The 21417-nt window shown below is 34.6% G+C and overlaps 1 protein-coding gene and 1 pseudogene across 1 annotated transcript in view; one reads left to right on the top strand and one right to left on the bottom strand.

Moving 5' to 3' along the window:
- The window catches only part of MALRD1 (MAM and LDL receptor class A domain containing 1), a 754089-nt gene extending 733330 nt beyond the window's left edge, over positions 1 to 20759 (bottom strand). The window contains 2 exon segments of the mRNA XM_038532060.1: positions 3220 to 3360; positions 20441 to 20759. Of these exon segments, the coding sequence (XP_038387988.1) occupies positions 3220 to 3360; positions 20441 to 20639 (340 nt within the window). The 5' untranslated portion in view covers positions 20640 to 20759.
- On the top strand, positions 679 to 1500 carry LOC119871077 (annotated as a pseudogene).
- Positions 20760 to 21417: the final 658 nt, after the last annotated feature.

Consider the following 21417-nt stretch of genomic DNA (forward strand, 5'->3'; position numbering starts at 1 on the left):
TTTAATTATAGTTACAAGAGATGCATCACTATTATTGAAATCACCAGCCTTCAACAATTATGCCAGGCAGTATTTTGCCCCCTTCTCCCTATGAGGCTTGTCTTATTATTTTTTTTTAAGATTTATTTACTTATTTATGATAGACATAGAGAGAGAAAGAGAGGCAGAGACACAGGAGGAGGGAGAAGCAGGCTCCATGCAGGGAGCCCAACGTGGAACTCGATCCTGGGACTCCAGGATCGCGCCCTGGGCCAAAGGCAGGCGCTAAACCGCTGCACCACCCAGGGATTCCTGGCTTGTCTTATTATTATTCCCACTTTTCACAGATGAGGAAACTGAGAATACATGAGACTAGCAGCTTGATGACCAGGGTTCAAAATCATCCAGTTTGACTCCAGAGATCTGAACTCAAACCAAGTGATGTGGATACAATGGTGTGCGCCTATAAAACATCTCAATTTAGATGTAATCACCACCATTTTATTTCTTGACTGGCCATTCAAAGAATAAGCATGACAAAATGAGAAAAGAGTAGAAAGTAAGAAAAGAACGAAGGAAGAGGGCCGGAGCCAGCGCGCCGAGGACCATGTTGCTTGCTCACCAGTACCCCGGGGGGTTGGAAAAACCACACTAGGCAAAGAACTTGCATCGAGATCAGGAATGAACTACATTGATCTGGGTGATTGAGCTCAAGAAGTCTGATCAACAGATGTCATGGAGTCTGGCGAGATGGCTTCTCCCAAGAGCATGCCGAAAGATGCACAGATGATGGCACAAATCCTGAAGGATCTGGGGATTACAGAATATGAGCCAAGAGTTATAAATCAGATGTTGGAGTTTGCCTTCCGATATGTGACCACAATCCTAGATGATGCAAAAATTTATTCAAGCCATGCTAAGAAGGCTACTGTTGATGCAGACGATGTGCGGCTGGCCATTCAGTGTCGTGCTGATCAGTCTTACCTCTCCTCCCCCAAGAGATTTTTTATTGGATATTGCAAGGCAAAGAAATCAAATTCCTTTGCCGTTAATCGCCATATTCAGGCCCCAGGTTGCCACCTGATAGATATTGCTTGACGGCTCCAAACTATAGACTTAAGTCTTTACAAAAAAAAGACATCAACTTCTGCGGGAAGAATAACAGTTCCACGGTTAAGTGTTAGTTCTGTTACTAGCGGACCAAGTACTCCCACTCTTGGTACACCAACCCCACAAACCATGTCAGTGTCAACTAAAGTAGGGACTCCCATGTCCCTCACAGGGCAGAGGTTTACAGAACAGATGCCCACATCACAGTCCCCAACTGTAAAAGCATCAATTCCTGCGACATCCGCAGTTCAGAATGTTCTGATTAATCCATCATTAATTGGGTCCAAAAACATTCTTATCACTACAAACATGGAGTCATCACAAAATACTTCCAATGAATCATCAAATGCATTGAAAAGAAAACGACAAGATGATGATGATGATGACAATGATGACTATGATAATTTGTAATCTAGCCTTGATGCTTGTAACATGTAACCAACCTTGGTCTTAAATCCATTGTACTGAGATTAAACGTGCATGCTGGGTATTTTCAAGTTGTGTTGTAGAAAACTTAAATGGTATTTAATGAGTAAATATAGTTATCCTTTCCTATTGAGATGTTGGTTTTTTTTAAACAGGATTAGTAATGGTTATTCATTAGCCTTTAAGTATGAAAAATAAAATTGTTGTTCATCAAAAAAAAAAAAAAAAAGATCGAAGGAAGAGAGGGAGGAGGGAAGGAAACGGGAGCAAGAAGCACAATGACAGAGATCCCAGTTGTCCAACTCAAAGATGAGGAGGCACACAAGGAGAAGAGAATAAGAGACACATGCAACAAAAGGAGAAAATTTCAGGTATCCTGCCCAAGAAGACCAGGATAAGTAAATGCATGCTGTGAAAAGTCTTGAAGTAAAAGAAAGAAGTGGTGGGGAGGTTCTAAAGGAGAGATATACAGAGTCAAACAATTTGCAAGGTTTTGTAATGGTTAAAAGGTGGGAGCCAGATTCAATACCATCGCCATCTAATGTAACTGGACACATCGTAAAAATTTTGTTTTGCAGTGAGTCTTTGGTCCTATTTGTAAAGCTGATCCCTGGTTTATCATAAAGTTGGCTTATTCCTAACAAGTGTCAAAGATTTTTTTACAAAGAAGTATTTTTGCCATCAAAGCCAAGCAAAGTAATAAACTCCAGTTCACTTACCTAGAAGTGAAATTTAGGAACACCAAAATTATCCAGAAATGTACCAAATATCAACTTTTTTTGAATGTCAGATGTTTCAAGGCAAGTTTTACTAATAATATCTCATTTAACTCCTACATCAACTACCTATGAACTAAGTATCATCATTGTCCCTCTTGGAGTTGAGAAAACCATGGCTTAAAGTAAATTGTTCAAGATCATACAGCTACTAAGTGATGGAACCGGGATTCTAATCCACATGTGTAGTATTTATGTAAACATCTCCAAACAATTAATACCTGATACCTGAACATTGGTTTGATTTAAATTATCTCTAGGGAAAATACTCACATTTCTAATTAGGGTGTATTTATTTGAGAGAAGCATCATTTTTATAAAAAATCACCAGCCTTCAATTAGTTATACCAAGCAATATACTACATTGTTTTTTATATCATGTGTAAGCCCATCCAATGAGGGAAGGCATAGAGTTGATTATTGCTCACTAAAATATCTTAATCACCTGGTATAAAATGGTGAATGAATGAAGTTCATTAGTTATCAAATAAAGAAATGAATAAATTTCTGGCTCCAGAGCCACCTCAAAGGCTAGTGAGCAACTGATCAGAGCTACTAGATAGCCTGAGAAAACAAGTGTTATTAGAGCTAAAATCAGTATAGCCAAAAGCAATATAGGCAAAAATAATTTGATGAATTAACCTATATAGTACTATCATGTTAAATTTTACATTTTCCATAAAGAGCCAAAACAGCTAGAAAACCCTTAATTATTGTCTGGATAGACCTTCAGGATTCCAGGAATGCAAGTAATGAGAATCCAATGTGATATTTTATATCATAAATAACCTGAAAATGTTTAAAGAATGCATAATATTAGAAATTATAACAATTGACATCTAAATATCAGCCAACATTCCTCTGCCATAGTCAACCACTTGACAAAAAAGGAAGAAAGAAGCAAACAGAAAAAATTCAAAGCATTTACCAGACATATCACCGTTGTGATCATAAAGTGGAGGTGAGAGACCAGTCATCCCTTTTCTTTTTGTCCAACCAAGTTGCAAACTCTGATCTCGTGTCATATTACAGAGACCACTCTCAAAATCACATCTTTCATAATTTGAACCTAATGAGAGAAAAAAGAAATTAGCTTTCACAATCCCATTTGGCTTCTTAAGAAATCAGACAATAATAGGGAAAAAAAAAAGCTTAGCAACAAATGGCAAATGTAGATTAACATAAGGATTATTTTCCACATTTTAAGTCTACTTTATTAATGCAAAGCTTTTTTGCACATGACATTCTAATAAATCGCCACACACAAAAACCAGTGTGGTCAAACAGAAAGAAGGCCACGCGAGGTCAGAGGACTGAGGATCTAATCCTGGTTTTGTCTCCTATTACCCGAGTGCCTTAGCTAAGCCACTTAACCATAGCAAGTCCTTTTCTTCCCTTGTAAGATTAGAATAATGACATCCTGCCCTCTCTCCCTCAGATGATTGCTATGAGAATCTAATGACATAATTTATATAAAATACAACTCTTAGAACCATAAAATATGAGGAATTATTATTAAGATCATACTTTCAACTCCACCTGGATATTCCAGCCTCCCAGGCATATCAGAGTCTCAGGTGTGGGCAGATGGAATATGAGGACCCTCCCACTAAAAGTCAACCATCCATGGCTGGGAGGCACCCCTGGTGTTAAACAAAACATAAGCACCTTCCTGTTGAATATCAATGTTCTTGGAATTCTTGGTGCTTCTATCAACAACAGACTCTTTCTGGGGTTCTTTTTGTTTTTATTTCCAAGTTTAAGCGATCTAAGAGGCTTGGCAGAAGCTGAAGGATTTGGACATTTGCTTGTTTACAATAACCACCAGGTAGGGTTTTATTTCATTATCCAACATCTGCAAATATCATTCTCTCAAAAATAGGTTATCTCAACTATAAATAGCCCCTGATGGGTGATAGTTCTTAGCAACGGTGGAGATTTTTTTTTGACAAGTTTGTCCTTCCCTGACTGGTTGCATTAGCCATTGTGGGAGGAAATATGCTGGTGAATATTGAGGCGGTGTTGGCAACCCAGTCACAAAATCATAATTTTTACTTAAGCACATTTTGGGCAAAATATTATTTGATAATAATGGATCATGTTCCTGAGATCATACATATGAGTATTGAAAGCTGACTCAGAAACACCACTTTTAAATGACGTTAAGTAAACTCGGTTTATTACCAATGCTCTATTTCATTTATTTTATTCCTAGATCCTTATCTTGAAAGATTTCATAGACCAACTGTATTCTGTAATAACAGGAATCTTAATAGCTACAATTTATCAAGGTAGTTTGTTCTGTGCTAGGCATTCATTGTACCTGCAGTAATTGATTTATTCCTTACAACAGCCTTATGAAGCAGGCATTTTTTTTTTCTCCATTGTAAAGGTGAGGAAGCTGGAGCATCTGGGTGGCTCAGTGGTTGAGCATCTGCCTTTGGCTCAGGTCATGATCCCGGGGTCCTGGGATGGAGTCCCACATCGGGCTCCCCACAGGGAGCCTGCTTCTCCCTCTGCCTGTGTCTCTGTCTCTGTGTGTGTGTGTCATCTCTCATGAATAAATAAATAAAGTCTTTATTTAAAAAATGTGAGGAAGCTGGGGCATCTGGGTGGCTCAGTCAGTTAAGCATCTGCACTGGACTCAGGTCATGATCCCAGGGTCCTGAGATAGAGCCCCAGGTAGGGCTCCTTGCTCAGCAGGGAGTCTGCCTATCCCTCTGCCCTCCCCCCACACATGTGCACTCTCAAATTAATTAACTAATTAATTAATTAAAATCTTTTTTAAAAGTGAGGGAACTTAGACGATGTTTTATGGACATAAAGTAACTGCCCAACATAGGACAGCTAGTGAGTTGCTGGGGCTAAGATTAGAACCCTAGTCTTTCTGACTTCAGAACATGAGTTCTTAAAGCTCTGTTCTGAGGCCTAAGTATTAGTCCACTGTCCTATTTTGATCAAAAACCTAGAGTTAGAGGTCTATCAGAATTTCTAGTCAGCTTGAGGGAACCGGTCTTTCCAGACAGAATTGATGTCATTCTATCCAAAAGCTAAGAAATTTGATTAGTCTGTAAATCATACCATGGCTAAATTTACAATTGCTATAAGGCCTTTGAAATATTTCGGATAGCTGGAATATCCCAATTATTACCTCATGGACCTCTCGTGATCTGGAGAATCTGGTTGAACAAAAAAATGAACTAAATTATATAATTATTTGTATATATGTGTGCGTGTCATTCAATTAGCTATGCTAATTGAATTAGCATAGTATATTAGTTATGCATATGTATCTGCATAAATATATCTTCAAGTTTCCTATAGTTCCTAGCAATTTTTACAATCTATTTGTGATTCTAAAATACTCTAAATTTTTTATCACCATACTTCAGCAATTATGTATATGAAATGTACATACATCCTCACATAAGTGTGAAACACTTTTTAAATACCAAGAAATTACTTTGCATTACAATTAGTTGATGTCTGTTCATGATATTTTGTTCTTTTTAATACAGAAAGATAATCATAATGATTTCTGGAAGTGTTAAAACTAGAAAAATAGCTAAACAGAATGCTTTTTTTTCTTTCTGAATAATCTCAACAGGGGTTCTTTTTGTTATAAAATGAATCTAATGAGCATACATTTTCAAGTGTTTCTTATAAAAACCACAAACTTCTAATAACCGCTAGATTATTCAATAACTGCATCGAAAAAGTTTCTATTTATTCTCCCCCAACAGAGAAATGCATATTTTAAACCATTTGAACAATGTTTCTTGCCCTGAAGCTGATTTGCCTTTTAATTCCATATGCCACACATCTACATTCAAATCTGAAACCATTTGCTATGCTAAAATCTGCCTGCATAGAGATTTCTGCTACCACAGCCATCACTAAATTGTGTTGAGTAAGGCCACAATTCGATAGGATATGGAACAATGAGAAATGGTGTGCAGGAACTTATCAGTAGAATCCATGTTCCTGGGCTTTTTGAATACGTGGAACTCATTTTTTCAATTTTGTGATCCTAAAGGTGGGGCGTACTATAGTCAAAGAGGGAGGGTGTCTCCATGTTGTGATCTGAGGTTGTTTGGAAGGCCAAATTATCCCCAGTGCCAGACTCTCTCATTTAAAATTCACTGAAGAGTTTCTCTTAGATTCAATCATTAACACCTTCACGGGCAGAAAAATATTATATTATATCCCCAAGTGACAGTTAATTTAGGGCATACTTCTGAAAAAATGAGTAAGAATAGAATAAAATTTAAGTAGTGGTAATGGTGCAGAACTCAGAATTAAGGATGGTAGGGGTAGATCATCACAATAAAAAGTTCTTAGAAGACAGAAAAAAATAGAAGAATTAGGAAAAATCTAGAAAGGGAGAGGCAAAGATATTAAATGCAAACCACATATCTCACAATTTTGCCTGGGCCTATATTACTAATGCATGTCTCTTTTCCTCTTAAAAAATCTATGAGGTCCAATTGTAGTCTTAACAATGAGTCCTGCTCTTTCTGAAAAGTTGTGGCAAAATATACATGACATAAAATTTACCTTTTAACCATTCTTAGGACTGCTCTGTGGTATTAAATACATTCACGTTGTTATGCAACCATCACCACCATCCAACCCCTGAGCTTTTCGTTTTTTCCAACTGAAATTCCATATACATTAAACACTGACAACCCATTCTCTCCTCCCCCAGTCCATCATTTTACTGGCACCCATCCTTCTTTTCTGTCACTATGGATTTGACTACTCTATATACCTCATGTAAGTGGAATCATACAGTATTTGTCCTTTTGTGACTTGCTTATTTCACTTAGTATTATGTCCTCAAGTTTCATCCATGTTATAGCATATGTCAGAATTTGTTTCCTCTTTGAAACTGAATAATATTCCTTTTTACATATATACACATTTTGTTTATCCAATTCACCTTCTGAATGGGTATTTGGGTTGCTTTCACCTTTTGACTATTGGGAATAATGCTGCTACTAACACTGGAGTACAAATATCTATTAGACTCCCTGCTCTCATTTCTTTTGGATATATCTCCAGAAGTAGAATTGTTGTGTCATGTGATAATTCTATTTTTAATTATTTGAAAAGTTGCCATGATATTTCACAGAAAAGCTAAAAATAATTTACATTTCCACCATAGTGCACAAGTGTTCCAATATTTCAACATCTTTGCCAACACCTGATATTTGTTGGGTTTTGTTTGCTTATAATAGCCATTCTAATGGATATGAGGTGGTATCTCATTTTGGTTTTGATTTGCTTTTCCTTAATGATCAGTGATATTGAACATCTTTTCATGTGCCTAGGCACATTTGTATATTGTCTTTGGAAAAATATCTTTTCAAGTCCCTTGCCCATTTTTAAATCTGGTTGTTTGTTGTTTTTGTTGAATTGAGAGAGATCTTTATATATTGTGCATTATCAATCTCATATCAGATATAGATTTGCAAATAATTTCTCTTATTCAATGGGTTGCCTTTTCATCTTTATAGTCCTTTTTTGTCCTTTGATACACAAAAGTTTTTCATTTTGATGAACTCTAATTTATTTAGTTTTTCTTTTGATATCTATGGTTTTCATGTCATCTAAGAAATTACTGCCAAATCCAGTATTATGAAGCTTTTCCTCTGTGTTTTTTTTCCTAAGAGTTTTATAGTTTCCTTACATTTAGGTTTTCAATCCACTGAGTTAATTTTGTATGTGAGTTAATTTTGTATATGGTAGAAGGCAAGGATCCAACTTTAATCTTTTTGCATGTAGATATACAGTTTTTACAACACCATTTGTTGAAAAGGCTGTTCTTTCTCCACTGAATGGTCCTGACACCCTCATCAAAAATTATTTGCCCACATATAAAAACTTACTTCTTGGCTCTCTGTTCTGTTCTATTGGCCCATGTCTGTCTTTATGCCAATGCCACACTCTTTCAATTACCATAGCTTTGTAATAAGTTTTGAAATCAGGAAATAGCTTGGTTATTTTTCAAGGTTGTTTTGGTTATTTGGCATCCTTTGAGATTCCATATGCTTTCTGGAATGGATTGTACTATTCCTGCAGAGGGGATCCCTGGGTGGCGCAGCGGTTTGGTGCCTGCCTTTGGCCCAGGGCGCGATCCTGGAGACCCGGGATCGAATCCCACTTCGGGCTCCTGGTGCATGGAGCCTGCTTCTCCCTCCGCCTATGTCTCTGCCTCTCTCTCTCTCTCTCTCTGTGACTATCATAAATAAATAAAAATTTAAAAAAATATATTCTTGGGATTTTGATAGGGGTTATATTGACTATGTACATGACTTTTGCTAATATTGACATCTAAACAATATTGAATCTTCCTATCCATGAACATGAGACGTCTCTCCACTTATTTGTGTCTTCTTTAATTTCTTTCAGCAACAATGTTTACTTTTCTAGGTATATAGGTTGTCTCCTTGGTTATGCTTTATTTTTTAGAGGCAGAAGTATGTACTTTTTATTGAAGTATCATTTACATAGAATATTATGTTAGTTTCAGGTGTACAACTTAGTGATTTAATATTTAAACACATTACGAAATGATCACCACAATAAGCCTAGTTGTCATCTGTCATCATACGAAATTTTACATTATTGACTATATTCCCTATGTTGTATATTATATCATGTCTTATTTATTTTATATTTTATAACTGGAATACTATACCTCTTTTTTAATTTAAATTCAAGTTAGTTAACATATAGTGTATTATTAGTTTCAGTAGAGTTTAGCGATTCATCAATTGCATATAATACCCAGGGCTCATTATATCTAGTGCCCTCCTTACTGCCCATCCCTCAATTACCCCATCCCCTCACCCACTTCCCAAGACTGTACCTCTTAATTCCCTTCAAACATTTCATCCATTTCCCCATTCCTCTACCCTCTGGCAGCTAACAGTTTATCATCTACAAGTCTGTTTCTGTTTTGTTTTGTTTATTCACTCATTTTGCTTTTTAGAATCCACATGTAAGTAAAACCATATGGTATTTGTCTTTCTCTGTCTGACTTATTTCACTTAGCATAATACCCTTTACATTTATCCATTTTATAAATGACAAGATTTCGTTCTTTTTTATGGCTCAGTAATATTTCATTGTATATACATACCACATCTTTTTATCATTCATCTATTAGTGGATATTGGTGGCTTCCATATCTTGGCTATTGTAAATCATGCTGTGATGAACATAGGGGTGCATATATCTTTTTAAATTAGTGTTTTCATTTTCTTTAGATAACCACCTAGAAGTGGAATTTGGGGATCATATGATAGTTCTATTTTTAGCTTTTTGAGAGACTTCCATACTGTTTTCCACGGTAACTGTGCCAATTTACATTCCCACCAACAGTGTAGAAGGACTCCGTTTTCCACACATTCTCACCATTTGTTACTTATTATCTTTTGATAATATCCATTCTGACAGGTGTGAGATGGTATTTCATTGTTGTTTTGATTTGCATTTCCCTGATTAGTGATGGTGAGCATCTTTTAACGTACCCATCGGCCAAATGTATGTCTTCTTTGGAAAAATGTTCTTAATTAGAATGTATGTTTTTTGATATTACACTGTATGCGTTTTTCATATGTATTAAATGTTAACCCCTATCAGATATATTATTTGTGAATATCTTCTCCCATTCCGTTAGTTGTTCTTTCATTATGCTAATGCTTTCCTTCACTGTGGAAAAGCTTTTTCATTTGATGTAGTCCCATTTGTTTATTTTTGCTTTTGCTGTCTTTGCCTAAGGAAACAGATACAAAAAAATATTTATAAGACCTGTCAAAGAGCTTACTGCCTATGTTTTCTTACAGGAGTTTTCTGGTTTTAGGTCTTACACTTAAGTCTTTAATCCATTTTTAGTTCATTTTTGTATATGTTATATATAAAAGTGTTCCATTTTCATTCTTTTACATGTAGCAATCCAATTTTCCCAACACCATCTATTAAAGAAACTGTCTTTTCCTCATGGTGTATGCTTTCTTTGTCATATACTAATTGACTATATAAGTATTCATTTATTTCTGGACCTTCTATTTTGTCCCATTGATTTATATGTTTGTTTTTGTGTCTGCAGCACCATGTTTTGATTATAAAAGCTTTGTAGTATAGCTTTAAATCTGGAATATGATATCTCTAGCTTTGTTCTTTCTCAAGATTGCTTTGGATGTTTGAGTTTTTCTGTGGTTCCACACAAATTTTAGCTTTATATGTTCTAGTTCTGTGGAAAATGCCATTGGTATTTTGATAGGAATTGCACTGAATCTGTAAATTGCTTTGGGTACTATGGACATTTAATAATATTTATTTTTCTAATCCATGAACATAATATGTCTTTCTATTCATTTGTATCACCTTCAATTTCATCAATGTTTTATTCTATACTTTCAGAGCAGGTCTTCTACCACCTTTGTTGAAATTATTCCTAGGTATTTTATTCTTTTTGATGCAATTGTAAACTGGACTGTTTTCTTCATTTCTCTTTCTAATAGTTTGTTATTTGTAGAAACACAACAGATTTCTGTATATTAATTTCGTATCCTTCAACTTTACTGAATTCATTTTGTAGTTCTAGTGTGTGTGTGTGTGTGTGTGTGTGTGTGTGGAATCTTTAGGATTTTCTATATACAGTATCATGTCATCTGAAAATAGTGACGGTCTTAGTTCTTCCTTTCCGATTTAGATATCTTTTATTTCTTTTTCTTGTCTAGATGCTGTGGCCAGTACTTCCAGCACTATTTTGAATAGAAGTAGCAAGAGTGGGAATCCTTATCTTATAGGAAAATCTTTCCTGATATTAGAGGGAAAGTTTTCAGTTTTTCCCCATTGAGTATGATGTTAGCTGGAAGTTTGTCATATATGGCCTTTATTATGTTGCTGTACATTCCTTCTATAACCATTTTGTTTTTTATCATAAATGGATGTTGAATTTTGTCAAGTGATTTTTCTGTATCTGTTGAGGTGATTCCTAAATATTTCATTCTGTTTGATGCTTCTGTAAATGGAATGGTTTTTTAATTTCCTTTCCATATTGTTCATTAGTGTACAGAAACGCAACTGATTTTGGGGTATTGATTTTGTATCTTGCAACTTTGCTGAATTTGTTTATTTGTTCCAACAAGTTTGTTTTTGTTTTAAAGAATCTTTAGAGTTAAAAAAAAAAAAAGAATCTTTAGAGTTATCTACATTAAGATCACATTTTCTGTGAACAGATGATTTCACTTATTTATTTCCAATCTGGATACTTTTCTTGTCTAAATGCTCTGGCTGGGACTTCCAGTACTATGTTGATAGAAGAGATGAAAGATGGCATCTTTGTCTTGTTCCAGGTCTTAGAGAAAAAGCTTTCAATCTTTCCCCATTGAGTATGATATTAGCTATGGGTTTTTCGTATATAGCCTTTATTGCACTAATTTTGTTCTATTCCAAGTTTCTTAAGTGATTTTAGTTCCTTCCAATTTTGAGAAAATCTATGTATTACATTACCACAGTATTTTACATACCATTCATTTTTCTATTTAGAAAATTATTTCCTTCATGTAGATAAAAACATTTTCACAAAAAATTGTCTCTCACTCTCATTTAATGTAAAAATTAATGGCCAGTTCCTACAAAGAATGAGATGAATCTAAAATATTCCAATTAAATAAAAGTAAAATTTAATTACACTCAAAAGTAAATTTCAAGGAAAGATTGCTATTATTTGGCCTGGAAAATTAAAAATATTAATTAATCTTTACAAGGAAATATTTATTTTTCACACTGAATTAATTTTAACATTTTCATTGAGACAAAAACAGGAAAAACCCTAACTCACAAAGTTATGTGATAGCAAATGGAATTAGCACTCTCATGGCTCACACCAGAATTATCCAATATTATTTTTGGATGGATTCTTATCTTATAGTCACCTTTATTCTCAAATCATTGAGACTGTCTTTGACATTGAGATTGTGAGCTGAGTCATTGATGGTATCTAAGACAATAAGAAAAGGATTGTGAAACCATATTTTAATTTTAACATTGTTTTAGGATTAATAACCTTCAAAGAAGTTCAAAGGCGTGTTTGTGTCTGGTGATTTCTGAAGAAATATTGACAAGGCATGGCATTAACTCCAGTCTGCAGCAGTATTCACTCGAGTATTATAAATGTTGCATAGCTATTTACATATAATTTTCCATTCCAGAGGAGCAGCTAAGCCAAAGTACCTTATGGCTTTTCAGTAGTTTCTATAATGGTGAATACAAGGACTCTAATAGAAAGTTATATCATTTTGCATGAAGAAACTCTGCATCACATAAACTAATTTGGGAAAAAAAAGAAAAACTCTTGTCATATGTTTTTCCCTAAACAGATTTTCAATTTCTTTCAAAATAAGTAAAATTTTTCTTCTAAATCCAGTCAAGCATTTGAAGACTTATTCACTGTAAAGTCACAATTATTTCTGGGTAATAAATAACATTGTATTATATTATTCCCATTTTTTTCATGGAAACTTATTTAAAAGCTGTGATTCAAGGTTCTTGCTTTCATAAATCTGGTAATTTGACAACAGAATGCAACCCTTCTCTTAAGATTCCTAGCCGAGCCTTTAGTGTCAACCTGCTCCCCTAGAAATGATGTTTATTGACAAACAGAAAAGGCATGTGGGGTAACAAGAATTGCAGAAATTCTAGCTATGTATATATTTGGGCTTCAGAAGATACTTTGCTTGTGGAAGAAACAGTTTGCCATTTGATGTCAACAGGTGTCTGACTTTTTTTTTTTTTTTTTTTTTTTTTTTTTTAGGTGCCTGACATTTTTTAAGGGAACTCATAAACTTAATGTCCTCCTTGGATGATGTCAATTTGCACACTTGAGCAGCAAAACAAGAGCAGACTACATTGCAAGACTGAGTAGTTGTATTGAATTCCACAATGAAGGAAAATAGTGCAGCTGACAAATCCAGCCAGTTAGCAAACCAGTAATTACTCAGTCTATCTAACACTTATTGACTCTATGTACCAGTCTTCTAGGAAAGGGAGTGAATAAGGTAAATTTCCTGTCCTCATGAAGTTAATATTTTGCTTTTCTATGACCTCCTTCAAAATATTAATGAAACTGTTGGCAGCTCTGGAAGGATAACACCCATGTAGGCAGACTGGAACCTTTGAAGATTTTAGGTATTTTTGTACAGGTCTTATGAATCTAGAACCTAAAACACTCTTGGGTCATTTTAAGGACTAGAATTCTGGAATGAGGATCTGTTCCTTTCTGAAACCACATCAGTATATTTTATCCAACTCCCTCAAAATGGGGATTCCTCTGCGGATTAGACACGTTAGACCCCATTAAATAGGGATTTAGACCCAATTAAGATAATTCTCTTTTTTTCTGGTTAAACCTTTCCTTATTTGAGTATAGTTGACAGCCAATGTTACATTTGTTTCAGGTGTACAACACAATGATTCAACACATACATTATGCTTTGCTCACAAGTGTATCTACCATCTGTCACCGTATGATGCTGTTACAATATCATTGATTATATTCCCTATGCTGTCCCTTTTATCCCCATGACCTATCATTCCATAACTAGAAGGCTGTATTTTACACTCCTTTTCTATTATTTATTTATTTATTTATTTATTTATTTATTTATTTATTTATATTCAATTAGCCAACATACATCATTAGTTTCAAAGGTAGAGTTCAATAATTCATCAGTTGTGTATAACACCCAGTACTCATCACATCACGTGCCCTCCTGAATGCTCATCACCCAACTGGAGGAAAAATTCTCACTGTTTGCAACCTCCAGTGGAGCCCACAGTAGAGTTCTGAACTTGCAGTTATGCCTGTGATATCCAGGCAGAAGCAAATACAAAAATCAGAAATTTAGAATATATAAAATAATAGATTGAGTATAACAAAGCATTGTACATAAAAAGAAAGAGGAACAATGCTTTCAATATATTTGACAAATAGTTTTCTTCCAGGTAAATATATTAAATAAAAGATTTATTATCTCATAGAAGTTATCTCATAGAAATATGGATAAAATTCCTGAAAAGGCAATTCACAAAACACAGAAAGAAAAAAAAACACATATGTTGAAGTGATCACTTCACTGTCAATCATATATCACAGTTGAGTTTTGAGAAAGGATTAAAAGGCAAAATAGAAAGAAGGAATTCTGCTTGCATCAATGTGGCCTACAGGTCTAATATGACTTTGCTTTCATTTCTTTCTTTCTTTTTTTTTTTTTTGCTTTCATTTTTATAATAAACAGAATAGAGCAGTTAATAGAAAGCATTTTATTAATTTTAAAATGCCATTTTATTCTGATTTTTAAAAGCAACAAATCCTATTTTGGAAAAGTTGCAATATAAATATGTACAAAAAAAGAAAAGTCACTTTTAAGTCTAACACCTAGACATTTTTCTACCTAGTATTTTATGCAATTGCCACACTATTTTTAAGAGTATGCATTGATCAGTAATCATAACTTTTCTTTTGACAATATATCATGAGCTTTTCCCCATTTTTGAATAGCACCAAAAATTGACAGATGGCTACACAAATGTCCATGGTAAAGATGTATCATAACTTATTTAAGCATTGACCTAATATTACAAAATTATGTTATTTCAAATCTCCACCATCTTAAATAGTGCTGTGATGAGACTTTTGACATGAACTCTTTCTAAATTTTTTCCTAGAATAAATTCCTAAAAATGAAATTACTAGCCAAAGGGCATGAACACTTTTAAAATCTTTATTCATATTTCAAAGATATTATCAAAAATGTAAGATTTTATTAACACCCTTGCCTACAGTATATAAAAATGCTCATTTTTTCATACCCTTCACAACCATGGACATTATTTTAAGTAATTTATGTGTATTTAATTTTTAAAATATTGGAAGCTTTTGATTTTCAACTGTGCACATGATTGGCAGTGAAGTTGATCACTTCATCATATGTGGTTGTTTCCCTTTCTGTAAGTTTTGTGAATTGCTTTTTCAGGAATTTTACCCATATTTCTGTGAGATAATGCATCTTTTATTTGATATATTTACCTGGAAGAAAACTATTTGTCAAATACATTGAAAACATTGTTCCTCTTTCATTTTATTTACAATGCTCTTGATACATTAAAACTGTTATTTTATATATTCTAATTTTCTGATTTTTGTACTTTCTTCTTACATGTAATGCATAAAAAGGCCTTTCCTCATTCAAATATTTATTCCATACCAATTTCAACAAATATATTTTGAGGATTTATTACACCTCAAAGCAAAGAGAAACTTTTCCTGACTTCAAAACTTACTGTAAAGAATAATAAAGACTATGGTTTTATTTTCTACGTTTAACACGTTACCTTTTGGAAACTTTGATGTGTGGAATAAATAAGAAATTTGTTCCATAAAATTGCCTAATTTTCATTTGTAACAAATGAAAACATAGTCAGTGTTGTATGGTGGTTGGAATTAAGGATTCCAGGGGGGCGTCTGGGTGGCTCAGTTGGTAAGTGTCTGCCTTTGGCTCAGGTCATGATCTCAGTGTCCTGGGAAGGAGCCTCACCTTGGGCTCCCAGCTCGTGGGGAATCTGCTTCTCTGCACCCTGGTCACTTGTGCATTCTCCCTCTTTCTCTCTCTCTTTCTCTGTCCCTCTCAAATAAATAAATAAAATCTTAAAAAGATAATTAAGGGTTCCAGAATCAGACAAAACTGGTTGTGAATTCCAGTTTCTCCACTGAATAATTCTGTATCCCTTGGCATTTTAGTTTACTTAATCTGAGCTTCTTTTTTCCAAGCTGTAAATTGGGAACAATAATAGTTCTTACTATTTTGATGTTTGATGAAGATTAAATGAGATACTCTATGGAAATTTCTTAGCAGTGCTCGGCTTATAGGGAGTGCTATAAACTGACTTGGAATGCCACTATTATTTTTTAATATATTATAGATATTATATTTCTTAATATTCCTTATATATAGAAATCTTAATATTTCTAGCAATCAGATTCTTTTCTTATTTTGAACTTTCACATGTTGGAATAGTTTACATGATACCTATTATAAACCTACTAATAAAAGTTATTCCCCATTATTAATCATTTGATTCTCCCTCTTTCTAGCTGTTCTCACTCATTTTTCTGGATAAACTTGTAAGTCACTTTAATCAGATTCCAAAATTTATCATGGTGACATCCTGTTTTAGAATTTAACTAGATTGATTTCATGACTGTGAAAATGTATATATTTACACTACTGAAACACTCTGTTAAGAAAATAGTCTTGTCATGAGTCTTTCTTCCATACATCAGTAATTTTGTATAATTTTCTTCAGCTAAGCTCTATACATTTATTATATTTCTTAGGTTTTATTGTGCTATGGACTGAATATCTGTATCCCTTCAAAATTCCTATGTTGAATCCTAATCCCCGGGTTAACGTATTTAGAGGTGGATAATGAAATTAATGCTTTTATAGAAGAGGAGGAGAAACCAAAGCTATCTCTCTCCCCACCATGTGAAGCCACAGTGAAAAAACAGCTATCTGCAGCAGCACCTGGGTTGTTGAGTGTCAGACTCTTGGATTCTGCTCAGGTCATGATCTCCAGGTCTTAATATTGAGCCCCATGTCCGGCTCCTTGCTTATTGTGGAGACTCTCTTTCCCTCTCCTTCTGTCCCTCCCCTACTCTGTACATGTGCACTCTCTCACTCAAATAAGTAAATAATTCTTTTAAAAACAAAAAGAAGAAACAGCTCTATGCAAACCAGAGGAGTCCTCATCAGACACCAAATCTTCCAGTACTTTGATCCTAGACTTCTCAGCCTCCAGAACCATGAGAATTAAGTGTTCTTTTTGCTTCGGCCACACAGTATATGGTATTTGTTAGAGTAGCCCAAACTAAGACATTTTGCTTAGGATTTTTGGCTGTTTCATGAAAATATGCAACAAACATTTTGCATACATACAATATAGTAATAAGATAAGCATTGTGAATGAAATCTCACATTTTACTTTATTAATTCTTTACTTTCAAATAATTCAATGAACCAATTACTTTTTTAAAGTAGTTGACATGTCATCCTTTGAAGAAATAACATTTGTACTTAGCATCACCTAATTAAACACTATCACCTCTCAGATTTTGAGAATGCACCCCTAAGGTAATTTTTTTTACATATTTCTCATATAAATTTAGATTTATATGAAGTAACTACCTTTTGAAAAAAATTATTGTCCCTAAATCCAAAAAGTTTGTAAAAGAAATAAGGTAAAATCTCAAAATCTTATGACATATTCCATCAAATCAAAGTACAAAAATAGATTCCTATCTCCTTATAAAAATACTAGACCAAATGGAAAGTTCCTAGTTGTGGCAAGTAGGTAGGAGAGAAAAATGTCAGATTAACTGAATACATTTTTTTTTCTTTTGAGTCATGAGTTAGCTCTAAAAGTGAATGTATGTAACAGTTAATTTGACTACTGACTTCAGGTATGCAAAAGCAATTATCTAAAAATATTTTCTGGCAGCATCTCAACAGGTGAGGATCCATTTCATGGGATATATCTCAACAGTAGTTTATACTCTTCTGGTTTACTTGGATCTGAATGGTAGCAATATAAGCAAGACTACTGTATTTATAAGCAAAAATGCAACAAGGTAAAGCCTTTGTATACCAAATAATTTTGAGAAATTGCTAGGAGAAAAGCTAGACTCTCTCTGTACTTGATATAATGGCTCAGATCTTTAAATAAACAAATATAAATCAAAGAGAATAAGGGAGACTAGGCAATAAGGGAGAATAGGCAATCAAAGATCAGCATGGAAGCAGACAATGCAATGTTTGGAACCATGATTTATTTCCCTGGCTCAGGACATCAATAAATTATAATGAAGAGGGATTCTTGTCAACACTGGAACCAAACAGTTGTTAGACCTGAAAATTATTTTTCTTAATCACTACATATTAAATGTTCAATATCATGTATAAATAGAATTTACTTCACTGTAAAGATTCAGTCTTTCTAAGCCTCATATCTTTAAAATAAATTCCAATTTATTTTAAATTCCAATTTAAAACAAAGGTTCAAGTATTCTGAAAAAGAGGACCATCATGTAAAATAGGAAAACTCTCAAAAATCTATTAATAGAATCAGTAGCATCTGAAATTCAACTTCAATGAGGCCAATTTCATTACAAAAAGTCAACATAGTAATCTATTTCTTTAAAGGTCACACCATTTGAATGCTAAAAGGGGGCACTGGTTGATGTTTGTTTTCAAAAAGGCACTATTTTAACATCATTCCAAAGTTATCTTTTAAAAAAAAAAAACTCATCCATAAGTTTTAACGTCACAAATTTTTATGAGAAAAACTGCTTGGCCATCATTATTCCTGCACAGTATTTTCCCCTCTTGTGGTATACGGAAAAAACCCACACTTCAAAGTGATTCTCAATTTTATCTACAGGTTATGGTCCACATTTTAAATAAAATACCAAAGCGGATAGTTCTCAGAAATGAAAATGAAAAGTGAAAAAGCCAAAAGGTGATCTCCTAATGTAACATTTAAAATGAAATCTGTTTATTCGACAGATCTGTTCCTTCGTTTCCCTCCACGGCCGCAAGTTATTAGAATTTGTCATGCAGCCGAGACCTTTTGCACTCAGCAGCTTTCTCCTCTTCCACATTAACCTTTTCCCCAAGCAGGACCATGCATGTTATCACAGCAAGCATGCTAAAGGAAGCCTCACAGAGATTAGTAAAAGAAGGGACTTTGCACTTCTTGTCAAACCAGCCAAGTGGTTCCTCTTTGCTGCTCACCAAAGAATAGCAAGGGCTTTCCCAGACAGGTCAGAGAAAGGGCAGCACACCCACATTCAGCCTCTCTGGGCAAATTGGACAAATATAAATGAATCCCTGTCTTCGGTTGTATTCGGTATTTAGCAGTTACTAATAGAATGATCGCCATCCTAAACTATGGGAGACAAATCAATAGCTTGTTTTCTTCCACAGAGAAGAAATTTTTCAGGATTTAATCTTCTAGTTCTAATGTAATAACAACTGAATATGTAAGTAGAAGGCCAACAATAGCAAGACTGAATACATAGAAACTTATTTTAGCTGAAGAAAATAAAGAATTCTATCAACATGAATTAACATAGTATCTGAATATAAACTAGAAAATCTGTTTGACAAAGGTGCTTGAAAATACTAGAATTAGTCGATCCAAATAATTGAATCAGAGGTTATAATGAACCAACAATGAACCCATTTAATTTCATGAAAACATTGTCTATGAGCACTTGTTCCAATGGAGAAATGCAGTTTTCCTTCAGGATGTCAGATTGCAAGAGAAACTACAGAAACATACATGTCTTTACTCACATCTTGGGGTGGTGAACAGTTTCCTTTTTACATATGATACCAACAAGCAACGGAGCATTTTCCTGCCACTGAGAGTCAATTTATTTCACTTTACAACCTCTTGTGATGAGATGGAGGTTCAAGATCACACAATTAGTACATGGTTCATGCAGGATCTGAATCGAGGTCTTGCACTCTCTGAAGCTGGTACATGCAGTTTCCTGCACCCCAGAATCAAAGGAAACAAGCCAGTGTTGTACTCTGTGTGCAATTGGTAAAACTCACTTGGAGGTAATGTCATACAAGCAAAAATGAAATCTACTCCTGCAACTTAAAATTCATTTCAAACATCTCCATATTGAATCCAAATTTAAGCTCATCATTTCCATCAAAGTATTTTAAAGCTTTAGTAATGAGCTGCTTTTGAATTTTGCTTCCATATATTAAAAGCTACATTACTGCATATCATTTCCTTCTTTATAATCAGTAAAAACTGTTTAAAATACGTTCCCTCTACTTAGAATCTTAGCAGCTTGATATTGTTTAATTAGAGTAATTTTGGTATGGGAACACATCTCTTTATTGCAAAGTATATTTTAGTTTCTGATTTATGCTAAAGGCATATGAGTGAAATCCATGAGGGCCAGGTAGCTAGCCGAATCTCCCTGGGCTGCCCATCAGCCCCTGGTCTGAAGGTGTTCAGGGAACTGAAATTGGACAAAGGAAAAGAATCACACTTACATTGCTGTTCATCACTCTTGTCCTCACACTGATCTGTGAAATCACACACGTTGTCAGGAGGCAAGGACAACCCATTGCCAAACTGAAAGGCTTCAGTTCCTTGCTGAATCCATGTAGAGAGGAAAACATAAGAAATCCAAAGGAAACAAAAAGCTTCATTCCTTGGGAATGCTAACATTTTGGCCAAGCAGAAGAGCATCACTTGATATATCTCTGGGAAATCAGGCAATTATAATAGGTGAATCCATAATTAGAAACATTCTTTCTCTTTTCTCTACTCTTTATTTTCCAGATTTGCCTCTTACCACTAGACTCTTGGTCACTATCTGCAACCCTAACAAATGACTCCCAGAGCAGTTCATTCACTCTTTCAGAGGAGTGTCTTTAGAAAATATTTAGCTTGAGCAATTGCACCATTTCTGTATCTAGCAAAACATGGATTATTTATTGCCCCGTGTATACCATATTTAAACAAATTAAGCCTTTATGATCATGTTATCTCCTGAAAGAAAATTTTAAGAAACAAAGGGCAGGCACATAAATGGAGCAGGGAGCCAGGAAAGGACCACAATAAAGTTATAAGGAACACAGCAACATTCTGTACTACTTTCCATACTAACTTAATCACATTCATGTAATTTAGAACATTATTGAGGTCACTAAAATTCATTCAAATATCTCAGGCCCGATTATTAGAATTTCTCTATGAGCACGAAATGTGTACCATAGTTATTGAAGGGAAACTTCACATTGCTTGCTTAGATTGTACCACAGGACTTTTTCAAAGAATTTATTTATTTATTTGAGAGAGAGAGCAAGAGAGCGAGAGCACAAATGGGGTGAGAGGGGGAGGGACAGAGGTAGAGGGGGAAAGCAGACTCCTTGCTGGGCAGGAAGCCCTACTTGGGGCTTGATCCCAGGACTCTGGAATCATGACCTGAACTGAAAGCAGATGTTTAACTGACTGAGCCTCCCAG

Source organism: Canis lupus, chromosome 2 (genome assembly GCF_011100685.1).
Source record: "Canis lupus familiaris isolate Mischka breed German Shepherd chromosome 2, alternate assembly UU_Cfam_GSD_1.0, whole genome shotgun sequence".
NCBI lineage: Eukaryota > Metazoa > Chordata > Mammalia > Carnivora > Canidae > Canis > Canis lupus.